General features: G+C 47.9%; 1 protein-coding gene across 1 annotated transcript; it reads right to left on the reverse strand.

The window, feature by feature from the left end:
• Positions 1 to 2,009: 2,009 nt before the first annotated feature.
• On the reverse strand, positions 2,010 to 14,277 carry LOC147725598 (uncharacterized). Its single transcript, XM_086964468.1, has 2 exons — positions 14,119 to 14,277; positions 2,010 to 2,513 (listed from the first exon to the last, which is right to left on the reverse strand). The coding sequence occupies exons 1-2, from the start codon at positions 14,275 to 14,277 to the stop codon at positions 2,010 to 2,012; spliced, it is 663 nt and encodes a 220-aa protein (XP_086820594.1).
• Between the last annotated feature and the right edge of the window lie 3,784 nt (positions 14,278 to 18,061).

Genomic DNA, 18,061 nt, shown 5'->3' on the forward strand with positions numbered 1-18,061 from the left:
GCCACACTGCATGCTTTACAAGGACCCAACCCCACATCAAACTCGGGAGTCGTACTTGATTTTCTGCAGTGTGCTGCTTGTTTATTAAAATTTAAGTTCTCTGGTCAATTACCTCATTGACCCACCAATCTCTTTATTTATTCGTACATATTCAAATACAGTATTTAGGAATAAACTTGCACTTATAATACAATATATACATTCACCGCTCATTCCACTGGGCCTTTTATTTGACTTCAGGGTTGCGCCAGCAGGCCACAATCCAGATCACCTGCCCCATACGTTAACCCCCTTCTGGTCAACAGAGCCGCAGGTGAGGAAAGCGCCCACTTGGGCAACCAGCGGCCTCTGGGGTAGGGCTGAAAAGCCAAGGCCACCAGCAGGTCGGCCCCAACTCTCCCGCCAGCCCAAAGTCCATACTGATTTAGCAAACCTGTTCAGAGTTAACTGTCTCTAGACAAGAAGTTCCCGTGGTATTCTTGTCCGGAACCCCGCTACTGCCCTAATCGAATCCTTATTAATAGGGATGGGTGGGTGGGTGTCTTCTCTTGGAGACGTCCGACTCCTGGATGATCAGCGGACAAAGAGGGGGCCTCTAGGCTGGTCGCGGGCTTTTAAGCCTCGCGCCCTACTAACACTTCCGGGGCGTACCTAGTCCCTTGTTCCCATTGGTCCTGACGCGACGCTCACTTCCGGGTCACGCAACCCGGAAGTGACCCGGCTCCGGGTCGGCCCTTTGGCTGCCACTAACGACGCCATTCCCCAATGGGGGTTGGCGCCTTCCATAGATGGCAGACAAAGTGCATTCTCCCCCCGCCACACTGCATGCTTTACAAGGACCCAACCCCACATCAAACTCGGGAGTCGTACTTGATTTTCTGCAGTGTGCTGCTTGTTTATTAAAATTTAAGTTCTCTGGTCAATTACCTCATTGACCCACCAATCTCTTTATTTATTCGTACATATTCAAATACAGTATTTAGGAATAAACTTGCACTTATAATACAATATATACATTCACCGCCCATTCCACTGGGCCTTTTATTTGACTTCAGGGTTGCGCCAGCAGGCCACAATCCAGATCACCTGCCCCATACGTTAACCCCCTTCTGGTCAACAGAGCCGCAGGTGAGGAAAGCGCCCACTTGGGCAACCAGCGTCCTCTGGGGTAGGGCTGAAAAGCCAAGGCCACCAGCAGGTCGGCCCCAACTCTCCCGCCAGCCCAGAGTCCATACTGATTTAGCAAACCTGTTCAGAGTTAACTGCCTCTAGACAAGAAGTTCCCGTGGTATTCTTGTCCGGAACCCCGCCACAGGACGAGGAGCTTACTGGCGGACTCGACCTCCCCCCCCTGCGCTCAAGAGCTTCGGAGACGGCTCCTAGGACTGTTTCTATAAATATCTCCATACCCGCCTCCGACAAGTGGGCTCCGTCCTTTGCATATAACTCCGGCCTTTCTGCCTGAATTAATTTATGGCGAATCGCTTTAATACTCGATTGTTTCAGGATTTCCGCCACCGATTGGTTCAGTCTTTTGACCGATCTGTTTATTGCCTTCATGGGTGCGCCCCGAGCCCACACGAGTCTCGGGATGACTTCCGACCACAGTACTATAGCTTCCAGGAAAATGTTTTTGATTGCTGCTAGGGTAGAAAACAGGGATTCCTTCACTTCTCTCCTCCCGCCTGGAATCATGTCGTTGCCTCCGCAGTGCAACACGAATACGTCTGGCGAAGGCATGCCTTTTGCCAGAGCCGCTTTTACATCCCTCGGGACGTCCGCTAGGCGCTGCCCGCCTATTCCCACCCAATGATGGTCACAACCTCGCATCATGGTCACCCTGTCCCTGAGTGTCTTTTCGAAGTGCGCCCCGGCCCTGCGAATGAAGGAGTGGCCGCACCAACAGATTTGGGTTCTCTTAAGGGAGGTACCTAAAGTAAATATGAAGAGTAAATGTGAAGAGATACAGGCAGTCGATTCTTACAAAAGGCACGCAAGCGAAGGATACGTCAGACTAATTGCGGGCGGATATAACGTTCGTAACACGATGATTTCCAGCGACCCAACCTTTTGATTACCTGTTCGGGTAGGCCTAGGCCAGCAGCCGTTGTCGCTGCTCCAATTCTAAACGAATGTGATGTAAATTCGGCCGGATCCACTCCGATCCGTGCCAAGGCCATTTTTACTACCCGAGTGAACTGGAACCTGGTAAGGGGTAACCCATTCTCATGAATCAAGAGTCTATCATCAGTTCCCTGGGGCCTGACTTGTCGAAATACCCTCAGCAAATTGACCGGACAAAAGGGCTCACCCTCTACTCTACCCAGTTGTAACCAGGTACCTCTACCCAGCGGATCCGTTTTCGATCTCCGCACCCTTAGCCGTAGGACACCTTTGGACTCGATTATATCAGAGCACCTCAGACCCCCTTCCCTATCTGATTTAGACGCCGGGAGTAATTCTGAAATTCTCAGAGCCCCACAAAAGGCCAAGGTATAGGCCACCCGGAACAACTGTGTCTCATAATGGGAGAAACATACGAAAGGGAGAGCTCCTAAGATTTTTATCAGTTTTTCAACGTTTATCGGCCTCCTACAATCTTTCTCCCCGGGCGCTAGGCGCTCCCAACCTCTCATTGCTCTTCTAACTCTCTGGTCTTTAGTTGGATCAGACACCCCCCGTAGACCCGCATAAAATGCTAACGCCGACAGCTGCCTTTTCATGAATGCTACCGACTTCGCTTGCTCTTTCTGCTGCACGATGAAGCCTAATACACTCTGGGGGGCAAAGATGTCCGCTACACCCACACCCTTCAGGTATGCCATATACGACTCCCATGACCTCTGATACATACTCATAGTCCTTGGAGCCAAGGATGCAGATATCAACTCGGGGGCTGTGGGGCACCAAACTTCCATAGCTCCGCTGGGAAGGCTGACATTGACGTCTCCGCCTGGGGCCAATGCTCCCGGAACTCTGTCAACTTAAAACGAGACAATGCATCAGCCGCTTTGTTTTCGACACCTGGAACATGTTTAGCAGTGAATTGGACATTATGGCTCAGGCATTGCAAAACCAATTCCTTCAACAACCTGAGTACCCAAGTACAGGTGGCCCTCTGGCTATTAATCACCATGACTACGGACATATTGTCTGACCAGAATACTATACTCTTGTTTGCCAGCAGATCTCCCCACAAGTGCAAAGCCACCACTATGGGGAAAAGTTCAAGGAAGGAAATGTTAGTAGTCAGGCCTCGCTTGATCCAGTCATCTGGCCAGCACTGCATACACCATTTTTGACCGAATATAGCTCCGAAACCAATACTACCTGCAGCGTCGGTGAACAGCTCAAGATCCGTATTAGAAGAACAGGCTGCTCGCCACAATACTGTGCCATTGAAGTCCCTCAAAAAACTTTTCCAAATCATGAGATCCTCTCTAACTGTGGCTGAAAGCCTCACTCTGTGGTGTTTGGCCCGCAGTCCAGACATCGCCCTCGCTATACTCCTGGAGAAGGCCCTGCCCATAGGAATGACCCGCAGAGCAAAGTTCAGTTGACCCAGAAGAACTTGTAGCTGATGTAAGGTTACCTTCCTTGCCCCCAGGCAGCCATCAATAGCGGCCCTAAAGGCATCGACCTTGACTTTTGGCAGCCTGCACACTCCTGCTGTCGTATCGATTTCTATGCCCAGGAAGGTCAAACACGTGGTCGGACCTTCGGTTTTTTCCGCCGCCAAAGGTACTCCGAGCGCCTCAGCCAAGCGCTGGAAGCCCAGCAGGGCCTTCCTGCACGACTGGGAACCCTCGGGACCCATGAACAGAAAATCGTCCAGGTAGTGGACTACAGCATGTGAGTTGTCCGAGGTCAGAAACTGCTCAACCGCCCATTCTAGGAACCTTGCGAAAGTCTCGAAAACTGCACAGGCAATAGAACACCCCATAGGCATGCACAAATCCAGAAAATAGTTACCGTCGAATGTGAAGCCCAAGAACCTGGTGTCGTCCGGGTGCACGGGCAGTAATCGAAAGGCTGATTCAATATCGGCTTTAGCCATTAGAGCTCCCTCCCCTAATGCCTGCAATTTTTCAATAGCCGTGTCAAATTTGGTATACTTAACTGAGCACAGGTCCGGATCTAACTTATCGTTGACTGAAAGCCCAGAGGGACTCGACAGATTATGGATCAGACGGAATTTACCCTCCTCCTTTTTCGGAACTAGACCCAAAGGGGAGCAAACCAGATTATGGGTAGGTGGTTCTGTGAAAGGACCCCCAACCCGCCCCAACGCTACCTCCTTCATGATCTTCTCTCGAGCTGCCTCTATATTTCGCAACACTGAGCTCTGATTGCGAGGTGGGACATTGGAAGGTGGGGCTGAAGACGGGATGCGAAAGCCAATTGTAAAACCCTGCCGTAGGAATTGAGCCTCCCCAAGATTATCGTATTTACTGAGGAGGTGTGTCAGGACATGCCGTTTAATTGGAGTTGGTAGATTTGTCGGGGGTCTTAGCTGGCTTTCCTTTTGGGGCACTGTGGCTGGTTTGTTCTTTGGGGTTACTGGTTTTCTTAAAACACCTAATCTCGGGATGAGAGGTACCCCCGCAGTAGGAACAGCAGTGTTTGAATTTACACGAGACCCCCCTGGTACACTCATTTCTATTAAACTGCCAGCAGGCCTGTTTTTTCTCACCGATCCCTTTGTCAGTCCGAAAGGACTGGCCCTGAGTTGAGGGCACTGGGGTAGGCGTTGAAGGGGTGGAATAAAAGACTGTATGCCACAAATTAATCTCCCGTTGGTCCCATGCTATACCCGGGTGAACTGCCTTCATCTGCCTGAACATTTTATCGTATTTCAGCCACCCCTGGCCTGGAAACTCCGTTGCCGCTCCATGTATCAATGATATATAACTCATCATTTGTGGGCCTAAAACAGGATATTTTTCAAGCATAACAGCGGCGTATATTGCAAATCCCGTGATCCAATTCTTCATGGACCATTCTACCCATGATTTCTTCTGATTGTAATCTCCCTCCTTTCCGGCTTTGGGCTTTCCGGCCGCCACCCCCGCGTTGATAAGGTCGAACACTTCTATGTATTCGCCTCCGAGTATCCTGTCCTTCATATCTACTGGCACATGCCAAGTTATCCCCGCGGATGGCGATAAGGTCATCGAGGAAGAACCAAACATTAGAGGGCTAAAAGCTAATAATGGGGAACCAGCTGGTTGCCCCCCAAACCCTCCCTGCATCTGGCCATTAGAGGGACCCGGAACCTCACCCACTGCGTTCGCCCTTGAGCCCTGACTTGGACCCCCTAGATTAGAGAAAGCGGTCATCGCTAAGGGGGACCCGTGAGCTGAGTAAGCAGGAAACATTGAGCTCACCGGGCTGCTACCTATCGCCTGACCATGTGACCCATATAATTGCATCCCTGGTAACTGAGCGACCCCCCCGGGCTGAACCCAAACTTGCGACACTCCGCTACCCGGCTGTGCCACTACTGGCGGTAACATACCGTGCGGACCGGACCCCCCCACAGAAGTGACGGGGAACCCTCCTATCAGCGTAGGCCTAGTTGCCTCATACTGCCCATCGGCGTCATCTGTGTCGTTTTCTGCGCCTGAGTTCGAATCTATTGCCTCTGGCGCCTCCTCCTCACCTGGCTGCGGGTTGTTTACCCTTCGGTACCTTCTTCGACGGCATCCTGCACTTAAAGAAAACAACGTTAAAAGCTTATCAAGAGACGCCAACGGCTTTTAGGCCCACCGCGCCACGGATGTGCCCGGGCCCCAGGAAATCGAATGATCGAGCGCCAGCGCTCGCCCTCCCCCCCGGACACGAGGATTTACCGCTGCAAACCCCCCCCCTGCCAACAACATTTAAATCCAGAAACTAAGCACGAAAAGCTGTAAAAGGCTGTAAGGGAATCTAGCACACACTGCAAGGCCCGCTAACCTAAACCACGAGTCGGGGTAACTCTCGCTGTATACTCCTTCGCGATGCTCCCACGATGTCTTCTCTTGGAGACGTCCGACTCCTGGATGATCAGCGGACAAAGAGGGGGCCTCTAGGCTGGTCGCGGGCTTTTAAGCCTCGCGCCCTACTAACACTTCCGGGGCGTACCTAGTCCCTTGTTCCCATTGGTCCTGACGCGACGCTCACTTCCGGGTCACGCAACCCGGAAGTGACCCGGCTCCGGGTCGGCCCTTTGGCTGCCACTAACGACGCCATTCCCCAATGGGGGTTGGCGCCTTCCAATGGCAAGAGATGTATCCATAATCAGTTGCACAATTTCAAAGACTTTGCTCAATGTTTAATTCCTTGTTAATGGCAACTTTCCTTCCACATCTTTGTTGTTTGCTTTTCAAATAAGCTGGTCCCCCAACATTAGTTTGTTTTTCTCATATGGCCCATTGCCGCTTTACTTATGTTAGCTTAGCCATGCACGTTATAGGCTGCTTTGGTATTGCACACATTACTAAATGTGCACACATTATATTTTCCCACAGAACCAGAGCATGAGTTTGTATTTTATTCTTTTCCTGGGATTTAGTCTTAACAGCCTAGGAAAGTTCAAACAACATTGCCCCTTGTTATTCTCTCTAGTCAGACACTAGCACCTAGACATCATAAAGGAATGCAGTTGCTGTTTTCGAATACACACATCTTGTCATATAACTGAGGGCAGGAGTTCTACATGTAAATAAATGAAAATGCCAGCATTTGTAAAGTGCACAGCTACCTCTGACAGAGGTGTACCGGCACTGGGGGCCGTCGGGAAGATTAAGCAAGCTATTGCCCAGAGTCATATGGTGCTGGGCTAACCGGCTGCCGGAGCCGGGGATCGAACCGTAAACACCGTGGCCTGGAGTCAGGTACCCTGGCCGCTGTGCCACACCTCTTCCACAAAACTTCTTCTTCTGAAAACACAGAGCGAAGGACCTGAGACGAGAATGCAGCTTCAACTGAGATGTAGAACATCCACCTGTTATGCTAAGGTACAGGGTCCGCGATTAAACCCAGAGATCAACACTATATTACCAATTTGCTTCAGTAGTACGAGACGTTAGGCAGATCTGTCAGATAACATGACAGGGCTTTTCATAGCATATAGTTTATTAACCATGCTGATGATATTATTGATATGTATTTGTTTTCTAATTGTGGTGCAATTGTTGCATCTTAGCGCATGATTATTTTAAAAAACATTATAAACATTCTTCATGTCTCTCTGTTATCTTATTGTAGACAAGTACAAGTGGGAGAGTGTAAGGATGTGTCCTGGTACTGCGATCCCTGAGAGGGTCAAGATGGTTGTGTTCTGGGATGTCAAATCGCTTGTCACTCTGAAAAGGTTAGGAGGGCAAGTGAGGCACTATAGCTAGTTAGACTTGATATCATAGATACTGAGGTGCTATGGTGAGTCAGTCGCCTACATACTGATGTTCCATGGCCCACGCATAGTTCTGTTCCTCAGCAGAATCCCAGCAACAATATCTAGTGATAAAATCCTGAACCGTTGGAAATTATACTTGAAGTGAGCAGCTTCAAACCAATTGTATCGTCCAAGTTTAAATCTTTGTGTTTCTGGATTCATCAGCATGTTGCTATGAATGGCCATTTCTATCACTCTTTAAAAAAGTGCCACTGAAACACTCCAATCAGTAAATAATTTGTGTAGAAAAGTTTATTGTTTCATTTAATTAAAACCATAACAATACATTTTATAAAATCAAGTGCTACAAATGAAACTCTTAGGGCCCGATGTAGGTCGCCAATTACCGGTCGGTAACGGCCGATTTCGTCCGTTACCGACCCGTATTTGGGACTTGACATGTAGGTAGGCTTAATTTACAGAATCGGTATATTTACAGATTCGGTAAATTTACCAATTCTGTAAAATACCGAATCGGTAAATTTACCGAATCGGTAAATACAGATGTAGGTGGCACTGAAAACAGTGCCACAGACCATTACCGATTCGTTATTTACCATGTAATACTATTACATGGTAAATAACGAATTCCAGTGTACATGCACATCTGTGCACGTACACCTGTGCCATGTGGCACACAGACATGCCCTAAGGGCATGTCTGTGTGTCACATGGCACACAAGGCAAAATCAGGGGTGCAACAGGGTGTCAAACTGACACCCTGTCACCCTTGCAAAATCGGTAATTTTACCGAATCGGTATTTACCGATTCGGTAATTGACATTGATTCCTATGGGCCTGTAGGCCCATAGGAATCGATGGCAATTACCGAATCGGTAAATACCGATTCGGTAATTACCGAATCATACAGATTCGGGAAAAATTACAGAATGTTTACCTACGTCTGATTTACCGAATCTAGAATACCGAATCGGTAAAATTCGGTATTCTAGAGTCAGTAAATCAGATTTACCAACATCTGGGCCTTAGTGTTTGTCTACATTCTGTTTCCCTGAATCCTAAAGCATTCTGTATCTAGTGCGAATGTTTTCTTTTAAAAAAAATAGACATTTTAATATACACAATATACAAGTTTAAAATTGATCAGAAGACATTTGTTGGTCCGTGTAAAATATGCCGCCCGAGATTCTTGAACTATTCTGTGTTAAGTTCGGGAGAGCCTTCTGCCGCAGAGTCAACCTTCCTGTTGCCCTATTCTAGGCAGGGTACCGGGTTACATTTCAAGGCATGTACATGAGCAAGAAGGAACTTTATTAGTAGGTAGTTCAAACGAGTGTCAGTTGGAATTAGGTTTGCCATGATCGCCGATCTGCATGTTCTTATGCCTCCCGTTCATGGCTTTTTTAGGAAGATGGCTCGAGCATGGGCTAAATTCGGGCAAATGCAAACAAGATGTATGAAGTTCTCCTTACTGCTCCCACATAGTCTGCAAAATTTGGGTCCATCATGAACCCAGGTTGGCTGGTCCATGGTAGATGGAAATTTTCCCAGGCGTAGCGCCATTAGCTGTTGTTTTCTGTGGACCGAAAATGTGATTGTTAGATAAGAAGCTGGAGTGAGTGTTTTATATTTGGATATAATCATCCAGGCGTGTTTTCTTGTGCTGAAAGTGGTTTTGTCAGCTAGAAGTGAATGGAATTTTGCTGATTTATTTATGGCTTGCTTGAAGGCCGGGTAGGGCAACTTGGTTTCCCAGAGGTTTCTTGTGCAGGTGTCTGTTAAGGCTTTATCCAGAAATTGATTGTATGGGGACTTTGCGTCAGTTTTTATTTTGTCCCACAATGGTTTGTGCAATTCTGAAGCTGCTGTGTTCTGTTTCAAGCTATACCAATGATTGATAGTTGCATACTTCCTTCCCAGTGTTTCGTTTAGTACTCCAAATTCTAATCTGGCCTGTGCTTGTGAAGCACCCTGGTTGATTTGGAAGGTTGATTTGTAGATGGCCGTCTGTACTTTGTTCAGCAGTTCCCCATCTTTCCCATGGAGGGCTATGCTGCCATATGACAGCGTGGGGAGTAAGCATGGGCTGAAAATTAGTTCCGCTTGCGGAATTTGCGGTTTTTCCGCGATTTCGCGAATCTCGCAAAATCGCAGTAAAATCTGCGAATCAGCAGGGACGAATTTACAGCCAAGCACTTACAGGGTTACAGCAGCAGGTGCAAAAGTTGAAACAAATTTTTTGTAACCTTTTACAAAAGGGTTACAAAGAAATTAACTTCAACTTGGGCACCTGCTGCAGTAAGCCTGTAAGTGCTTCCTGGCGCCTCGTTGCCTACTTGCAACTATTCTCTGACCCTGCTCTGACCCTTGAAGCAGGGTCAGAGAATAGTTACAAGTAGGCAATGAGGCGCCTGTCACGAAAATTAAACCTCAACAGGAAGCACTGACAGATATAAAAACAAGCATTTGCAATGCAATAGGACAGTTTGAGCTATTGGTCTTGTAAATGACAATTTTTTTTATTATGTGTTGGTTTTGAAAATAGCTAAACAAATAGCTTTGTCATTTACAATGCCAATAGTTATAACTTTCGCAAATGGGACACCTATAGCATTTGTAATGCAACATGTTTTGTATTTACGTGACTTAGATGTATCGAAATTACAAATTACAATGGCTTGTAATTTTTTAAAATAATTAATACTTAAATAAAAGTGACTTTAATTTATAATGGCAATAGCTTACAATTTTGTAAATAACTTTTGTGAAGATTAAGTTCAGTGTATTTTATTGTGATGAAAATCCAAGAACAGAAGTGAAATATTAACATCTTTTTGTGACATTTGTAATAAAGCTTGAAACATTGAGAGAACATATTTGAACCAGTTGTTGTTGAATGGTTGCGCAGATTTATGCTGGGGTGGCGCTGAGTGGTGCTGTGGTGGTGCTGAGTGGTGCTGTGGTGATGCTGAGTGGTGCTGTGGTGGTGCTGAGTGATACTGGGATGGTGCTGAGTGATGCTGGGGTGGTCCTGAGTGGTGCTGTGGTGGTGCTGAGTGATGCTGTGGTAGTGCTGAGTGATGCTGAGGTGGTGCTGAGTGGTGCTGTGGTGGTGCTGAGTGATAATGTGGTGGTGCTGAGTGATGCTGTGGTGGTGCTGAGTGATGCTGTAGTGGTGCTGAGTGATGCTGTAGTGGTGCTGAGTGGTGCTGTGGTGGGGCTGAGTGATAATGTAGTGGTGCTGAGTGATAATGGGGTGGCGCTGAGTGATGCTGTGGTGGCGCTGAGTAGTGCTGTGGTGGTGCTGAGTGGTGCTGTGGGGGTGCTGAGTGATGCTGTGGTGGTGCTGAGTGGTGCTGTGGTGCGCTGAATGATGCTGTGGTGGTGCTGAGTGGTGCTGTGGTGGTGCTGAGTGATAATGTAGTGGTGCTGAGTGATAATGGGGTGGTGCTGAGTGATAATGTGGTGGTGCTGAGTGATGCTGGGGTAGCGCTGAGTGATGATGTGGTGATGCAGAGGGCAGAAAGGCACAACAAGCAGTCTAACAAAGGGCAGAAGGGAAGAAAAACAAGGGAAAAATGAGTCTAACAGAGGGCAGAAGGGTACAAAAAAACAGTCAGAGGGGCAGAAAGACAAGGGGAAAACTAGTCAGAGGGCAGAAGGGCACAAAAAACGAGTCTAACAGGGGGCAGAAAGGCACAAAAACGAGTCTAACAGAGGGCAGAAAGGCACAAAAAACGAGTCTAACAGAGGGCAGAAGGGCAGAAAAACAAGGAAATAACAGAGGGAAGAAAGGCACAAAAACGAGTCTAACAGAGGGAAGAAAGGCAGAAAAACAAAGGAAAAATTAGTCTAACAGAGGGCAGAAGGGCACAAAAAAGGAGTCTAACAGAGGTCAGAAGGGCAAAAAAACAAGGGAAAAACAAGTCTAACAGAGGGCAGAAGGGCACAAAAACGAGTCTTACAGGGGTCAGAATGAATCCCGCCCTGCGTGTTTGTCTACGAAGATGCCATTGTTTTGTGCAATACCTCTACTCAACTGGAGTACTTTCTACTGTCTAATCAGTAAGTGCTCCCTCGTTGGCTAACTGTATAGGGGCAGATTTACAATAACTGGCGCATCCCCAGGGATGCGCCAGTTATTGTGCCCCGCAACTTCGCCAACTTCGCCACCCATGGTCCGCCGCATGTACAATGCGGCGCACCAAGTGGCAAAAATGGCACAGATGCGTCACGCATCTGTGCCGTAAAAGCAGCGCAAGCGCGACGCAGCTCCAGCAATGCTCTGGGGGGCCCTATCTCCCCAATGCTGCGTCAAGCCTTGCGCCTGTTTCAAGCAGGGGCAGGGTTTTGACGCAGCATTGGCCTAAAAGTGACCGAGTGAAATCTTGTAGATTTCACTCAGCGACTTTTAGGAGGCGTTCCTGCGCAGGAACGTCCTCCCCTGCGCCGGAACGCCTCCTGATGGCGCAGGGCTTTACAACGTGACGCATCTCTCAGCATTGCTGGACGCAGCTCCAGCAATGCTCTGGGGGGCCCTATCTCCCCAATGCTGCGTCAAGCCTTGCGCCTGCTTCAAGCAGGGGCAGGGTTTTGACGCAGCATTGGCCTAAAAGTGACTAAGTGAAATCTTGTAGATTTCACCCAGCCACTTTTAGAAGGCGTTCCTGCTCAGGAATGCCCTCCCCTGTGCCGGAACGCCTCCTGATGGCGCAGGGCTTTACAACGTGACGCATCTTACAGATGCGTCATGATGTTAATACCCAGCACCATGGCGCATCTTTGCTGCCGCTGCGTCACAAAAGTAACGCAACTGCGGCGCAAAAGAGGCGCAAGCGGCTTGTAAATCTGCCCCACAGTGCTTTTACTACACTGTAGCTGCTTAAAGGGCCAGAAGATGTGTCTCCAGTGACCATGTGTGCCTGTGCCTGTGTTACAGGCACACATGGTCACTGGAGACACGTCTTCTGGCCCTTTACGCAGCTGCAGTGTGTAAAAGCACTATACATTTACCCAATGAGGGAGCCCTTTATGGATTAGCCAGTAGAAAGTACTCCAGGGTAAATCGCAAAAAAATGGACTTAACTGGACTTGTTTCTCTTTCACATAAGGAGGTACATAGGAGTTCACTAGCAATACAGGGGTCACTCGGCCAGGAAGGGACAGTTTTATTAATTGCATGTTTGGCCCTTGTGGGGCTATTTGCTCTGATCTGATGTTGATGTCCGTCGAGATGTAGACTGATAGCCCCCCTTTTGGGCCACCATATTAACTGTTTTTTCCTGCTGGAGTGTTAAAGTGCGTGTATCCAACGAGTGGTAACCCCTCTAATGCCCACGTTTCTTGAAGGGCGATGATGTCACATGATGCCCCATTGTAGAGGGGCAGACCGTCTTCCAGCCATTTCCTGGCGCCGGCTATATTCATGATAGTAGATGGAAGGTGCCTTGACTCTTATCCTTTATTGGTTTTTGGGGAGGTCAGTTGTCTTTCTCTTTGTTCAGTGTTCCAGTTAGCCATCGCCAGTAATCTATGTCATCTTTGGTATTTGCTTGTTTTCCAAAGTTGGTCAAAGGATGTTTTGCCTGTGGTGGACTATTCCCACTTGGGTTCAGTAGTACTGAGTGAGCCTGCTCTTTTTTGTCTAACAATTGTTTCATTTTGCCCCTTCGTTGCCAATGGTTCGTCGAATGGGCCTGGATAGCGTGGTTTTGCTGGTCTTTAGAGCCTTATGCCCCATGAATCGAACCTTTCCCTTGAGGACAATATTAACTGTGTAATCTCTTCTGTTTGCCATGTTGTAAGTCTTTGTTCCAGTGTGTTGTTGTTTTCTTACTTACGGAATTCGACTGAAAGTAGATCCGCTGTGGTTAGGTGTTGTAACCCTTGAATGTTGGCGTAGAGTATAAATATGTTGCCTCTGTTGAGAATGTCATGCATCCCCTGTGTTTCATATTCTGGGGTAAAAAGCAGCTGTTTAAGATGTTGGTCGTCATTACTAGTCCAATTCTCTGCACCTTTTCCAGGTTCAGGTCTGCAGTCCGTTCTAATTCCGTAATGAGGCCCCGTCGAGTTGGGTGTTTGTGTTACGTGCGTACCGCTTGCCTGTTTGTCACTTGATTCGGCACGTTGGAATGTCGGTGGCATTGTGACCTGATTACTCTATTTCCCCAGTCCCCCATGTGTGTCAAAGTTATTCGGGGAGGCTCTGGTACAGTCCGCCTCTGCCCCTCCCTCAGGGTTGGCGACATCCTTATTATTTATATTTACACTTCGGCCTCCATGATGTAATAAGATATTTATATCAGCGGTAGGGGGTAAGCTCTTTACTCCCCCTACCTGGAGTTTCAGATTTTCAATGCCTTTAACGGTTTTGGATAATTCCTCTTGGTTGTTACTTACATTTTCATGCTGGCCATGCTTATTGGTCACTCGAGCCGTGCCTTGTATCTTGCTTTGTCTGGGGTTTGATTCTTCTTTGCCTTGTGTGGGACATTTAGTCCCTTTGGCCCACTTTTCTAGATTAACGTTGAATTTAGGCCCAGTTGATATAGATGTTTTATTTTGCCCTACCTTTTTGTGTTGTGGACTTGTCTCCGAGTTGCATGGGGGCCCTGTGAGTCCACTTATTAGGGCAAGCTCGCGTTACCTTTGCGGGTACTTTTTGCCGCAATGCCATCTGTCAATGTGGCATGGACCGCGCTCTACCTCAGGCTTACGTCTCTGTCACTTATGTCACCAGTGGGCTCTGCTGCGTTGCCCTTAGAATGGTGGCTTTTTTCCTTTGCAAGTAGATCCTCCCTTCCTTTTTTTGGTAAAAGCTGTTGTCGTGGTGATTTGGGCGATAGGGCCATCAGATCTTCAGATAGTCTTGTCATATTTAATGTGTGACCCTTTCTTTTAGCTGTGGTGAATATGGGGAACATTCTCACCCCTTCCTCCGTGTTCCCTGCTATTTGTTTGTTCCTTGCTTTCCTTTCCCATTTTTTTTACGTCTAGTTAATGTAGTTTGATTGTTTGGGACTAATGTGTTTGACGTCAGACTTGTTTTTCCCAAATTCTTCCCTTTATGTATTTTTTTATCTGTTTTTTTAAAGGGGGAATAATGTGTATTGTTATCGACTGATTTAACTTTGGAGGAAAGGGAGCCTGTTTCTTTGAGTGCCAGTATTTCTTCTATAAGATTGGGAAGGAGGCTCAGTTTGTCTATGATTGGGCCACAGGAACAGGGTCTTTGTTCCAGTGTGTACTTTGATTGGGCTGTTGGTATCAGATTATTCAACTTGTCAAGTTTGGTGTCAATTCTAGCAATATAATGAGCTATGGTATTCATTAGATCTATTTGAACATCCATTTTATCGGATTGCCAGTTTAGTGCCTTTGCTGATGACTGAAGGGTTTCTATTACTGAGAGAAGCAGCCCCGGATGGGTTGCGCTGGTGCTATGTTCGAACTTTTGGTAGGATATGAAGTCAGCACATTCTTGGTGAAACGAGGTGTTGCTAGAAGTTGGGGTTGAGGTTATTCCTGCTCTGGTTTTTTCCGGTATTTTTTCCTGGCTCCTCGGCTGGATGAGTTGCCCTTCTCTGTTCGATCTGCGCGTTTTTTTTTCGCAGGTTTTGTTTCTTTATAGTTAGTTTTGTTTGTGTCTTGTAGCAATTCTTTGTTTGCTATTGGACTTGTTGTAGAGCTTAGGAGCTTCAGCCATGAAGTTTTGGAGACATTCTGATTGTTTGATTCCATTAAGGTTGTCTTTTGCTCCCTGTGTATTGGTGCTTCAGATCTCCATGTCTCTTTGGCAAGTGATTCATGTATTTGTGGCTTTGTTAGGGGGTTCGGTGGTTTGGATTTTGAGAATTTTGTGAAGAAAGTTACTACTGTAGTAGGTGTTGTGTTAGGTTCTGATATTTCTCCATGCATCTGTTCTTCCTTCATCCTCTTACTATCTGAGGCAACCTGGATTGTTGCTCCTGTCGCCTGGGTTTTACCTTCGCCCAGAGTAAAGACTTCGCCTGTCCTCAGCATTTGCGGGGAGGTGGCTCTCCAATAGAGTCTCTCACCAGTTTCCTTCTGCAGTTGGTTAATTGCTGTTGGCTCGTCCTGGTGTGGACTTTGGCGGATTGAAGTGGTTTGGTTTGCCCGCGATAGGTGGGGGGTTGATGCAATGAATGTAGTTGTTAGACCTTTGTTGCAGACTGCCTTCTCGGGAGTTAGAGGAGCGGGCAGGTCTGGCAAGGCTTGTGGGGTCGTGAGGAGGATGGCTCCTGGGTTTTTCAAGAAAAAGAAAGCCTTGTTTATCCCTAATTTCTCTCCCCCGTCCTGCTTTTTATTCTTGTTCATAATTGCGATTGGGGAGATTAGTGGACTTTGTAGAGCTGTTGGTGTTCCTTTTTTTTTTTTTGTCCTCATTTGCCACCTAGGTTTTAGATGCGCAATCTGCAGGTATACAAGCAACGTGCTACCTTAGTTCTTTTCAACTGGTGGGGATTGAAGACTTTGTAGAGCTGTTGGTGTTCCTTTTTTTGTTCGCGTAGGGTTGAATACCGTTTTATTTTATTTTGTGTTCCCCTGATCGACGTTAGGGGATTTCTTCGCCTTTAGGGTATTTTTAGGCTGCTTCGGTGTCCGCCTGACTCTGCCTGATCTCAACCTTTGAGGGCAGGTGGCTAAGTTATGATTGTTAATTTACCGCTTTAAGGGCTTTTATTTTGGTTTTAATTTTCTCGTCAGGATTCAGCACACCGAGTTCTGAAGACCACTCTAATTTACTCTGATTCACTCCACACCCGCAGTCTCTAGCCCAACAAGCTTGCGAGGGAGATGCTGGAAAAGCACGGTCTGTGAGCAGATTTTCCGTTCAACTGTTCAACAGCAGCAATGTTTGTCTTCAGTGGGGGTGGATAGGGAGAGCAGGTACTGCGGCCGGTGATTGAAAACCGCGGCTGACCACTTCCGGTCCGCCCCAGCAAGCAGTGCGTTTCCCTCTGCTTCCACTGCTGGGTTGGCTGGTCCCTCTTCTCTGCCGTGCACTGTTACCTGCCCACTACACACTGTTGCCTGGGCTTGCCGCCCCACCCCTCGGCCCACAGCCCACAGCCCTGCCCACACCCCTGCATGCCCAAACAGTTGTGCCTCTCCCCTGCCACTCTCCTGCTCTCCAGCAGCCCACAGCAGGAGCAGGAGCAGTAGATCAGGGTGCTCAATAGTCCTCAAGGGCACTCAGGGGGGCTGAGGAGTACTTCGAGTACGTCGGGGGTGAGAGGCTAGACTCAGCCGCACTTGGTAACAGCACAGGCCCTGCTTGCCCAAGCCCCATGTGAGGCAAGATCTAGCAAGATCTGGCAGGGACTGTACAGGGGCTAGGAGCAGTGAAATAAGTTGGCAAGATCCCAGCGCGCGAGAGCCCGGAGCCAGGAGCCGGGAGCTGAGAGCAGGGAGCAAGGAGCAGAGGCCACAGGGCAGCAGTTCTCACCCGCTTCTCTTTGTCCTTCTCTCTGTTGTGCTCTCTTACTCGCCGCTGCAATTCCACCGCTGAAGTTCTCCGATGGTCGCTGGGGCTGGGGCCGCAGGTCACAGGTCACAAGTGGGGCGGCAGTCGGCTCGGCGGTAGCTGATAGCCCATCGAGTTGAGCACCAATGGGGAGCCGAGACCCAATGCTCACCCGCTCTACAGCCAGCTGCCGGACGGCACTCCCGGCGAGAAAGCCAAAATCAGCGGGAGCCGGGAGCCGTGAACTCAGCCGCAGCCACAGCACCTTCTCGTCCTCGGCGTCCTGCTCACACGCTGCTGCCGGCGGCGGTCGGAACAAAGACGTGGCGACTGGACCAACTCTCCCTCTGAATCAGTAGCCCAAGTTCCCAAGAATGCAGTTCGGCAAGTCCTTCTGGTGCCAAAAAATTGCAACTATTGCTAAACCCCAAAAATATGTACTCCTGTCTTGGACCAAGGAATTTGCTGGTCTATCCCCTAATCCCTCTTCTTATTTTCTTATCTCCATACTTAATTTGGAAAATAAAATATTAAGTAAAATACTTGCAGATCGAATCCTTTCCAGCCTCCCAAACTTGGTCCAATGAGATCAAAATGGTTTTATTCCCAGAGGAAATACCACCTTTAATATTAGGACTTTTCATCACATAATGGAACAAGCTTCTCATCCCTTGGCCATGCTCACTCTGTCTTGCTTTGGATCTCAAACAAGTCTTTGACATCCAAATAGACATATACAACCACCTTGCTAGCTAAATTTGGGGTTGGCCCCAATATGATCAAATTTGTATATGCCAGACCAACAACTAGGATGAAAACGGGGTGCCATATATCATTGGTATTAGGCAAGGATGCCCCTTTCCTCCCTTATTTTTAGCTTTGACCCTTGAGCTCCTAGGGCGGAAACTGTGAACCCAGGTTGGAGTCTTGGTTATTCCCGAACTTCATGTTGTTTCTGTATATGCAGATGATATGATAATATGTGATGTTGATATTAATCTAGAATCACTGGCTGGAATACTTCACGAATTTGGGGAGCTGTCGAGCCTTAAAGTTAATTGTACTAAGTTTCTTGCATTCCCCTTCCACAAATCTCTTCCCAAACAGGAGATCTGTCTGGATGAGGCTCACCTGCCCTGGGCCCCTCACATGTTGCTACTAGGGTATCCAGA

This window comes from Lissotriton vulgaris, chromosome 3_2 (assembly GCF_964263255.1).
Source record: "Lissotriton vulgaris chromosome 3_2, aLisVul1.2, whole genome shotgun sequence".
Taxonomy (NCBI): Eukaryota; Metazoa; Chordata; class Amphibia; order Caudata; family Salamandridae; genus Lissotriton; species Lissotriton vulgaris.

Excerpts from the sequence above, each read along its gene's own strand:
- LOC147725598 (XM_086964468.1), bottom strand. The coding sequence starts at position 14,277 with ATGACAAGACTATCTGAAGATCTGATGGCCCTATCGCCCAAATCACCA. Across the intron at positions 2,514-14,118 it reads GTGACATAAGTGACAGAGAC|TTGTTCCGGGTGGCCTATAC; the intron begins GTAAGCCTGAGG and ends TATGAGACACAG.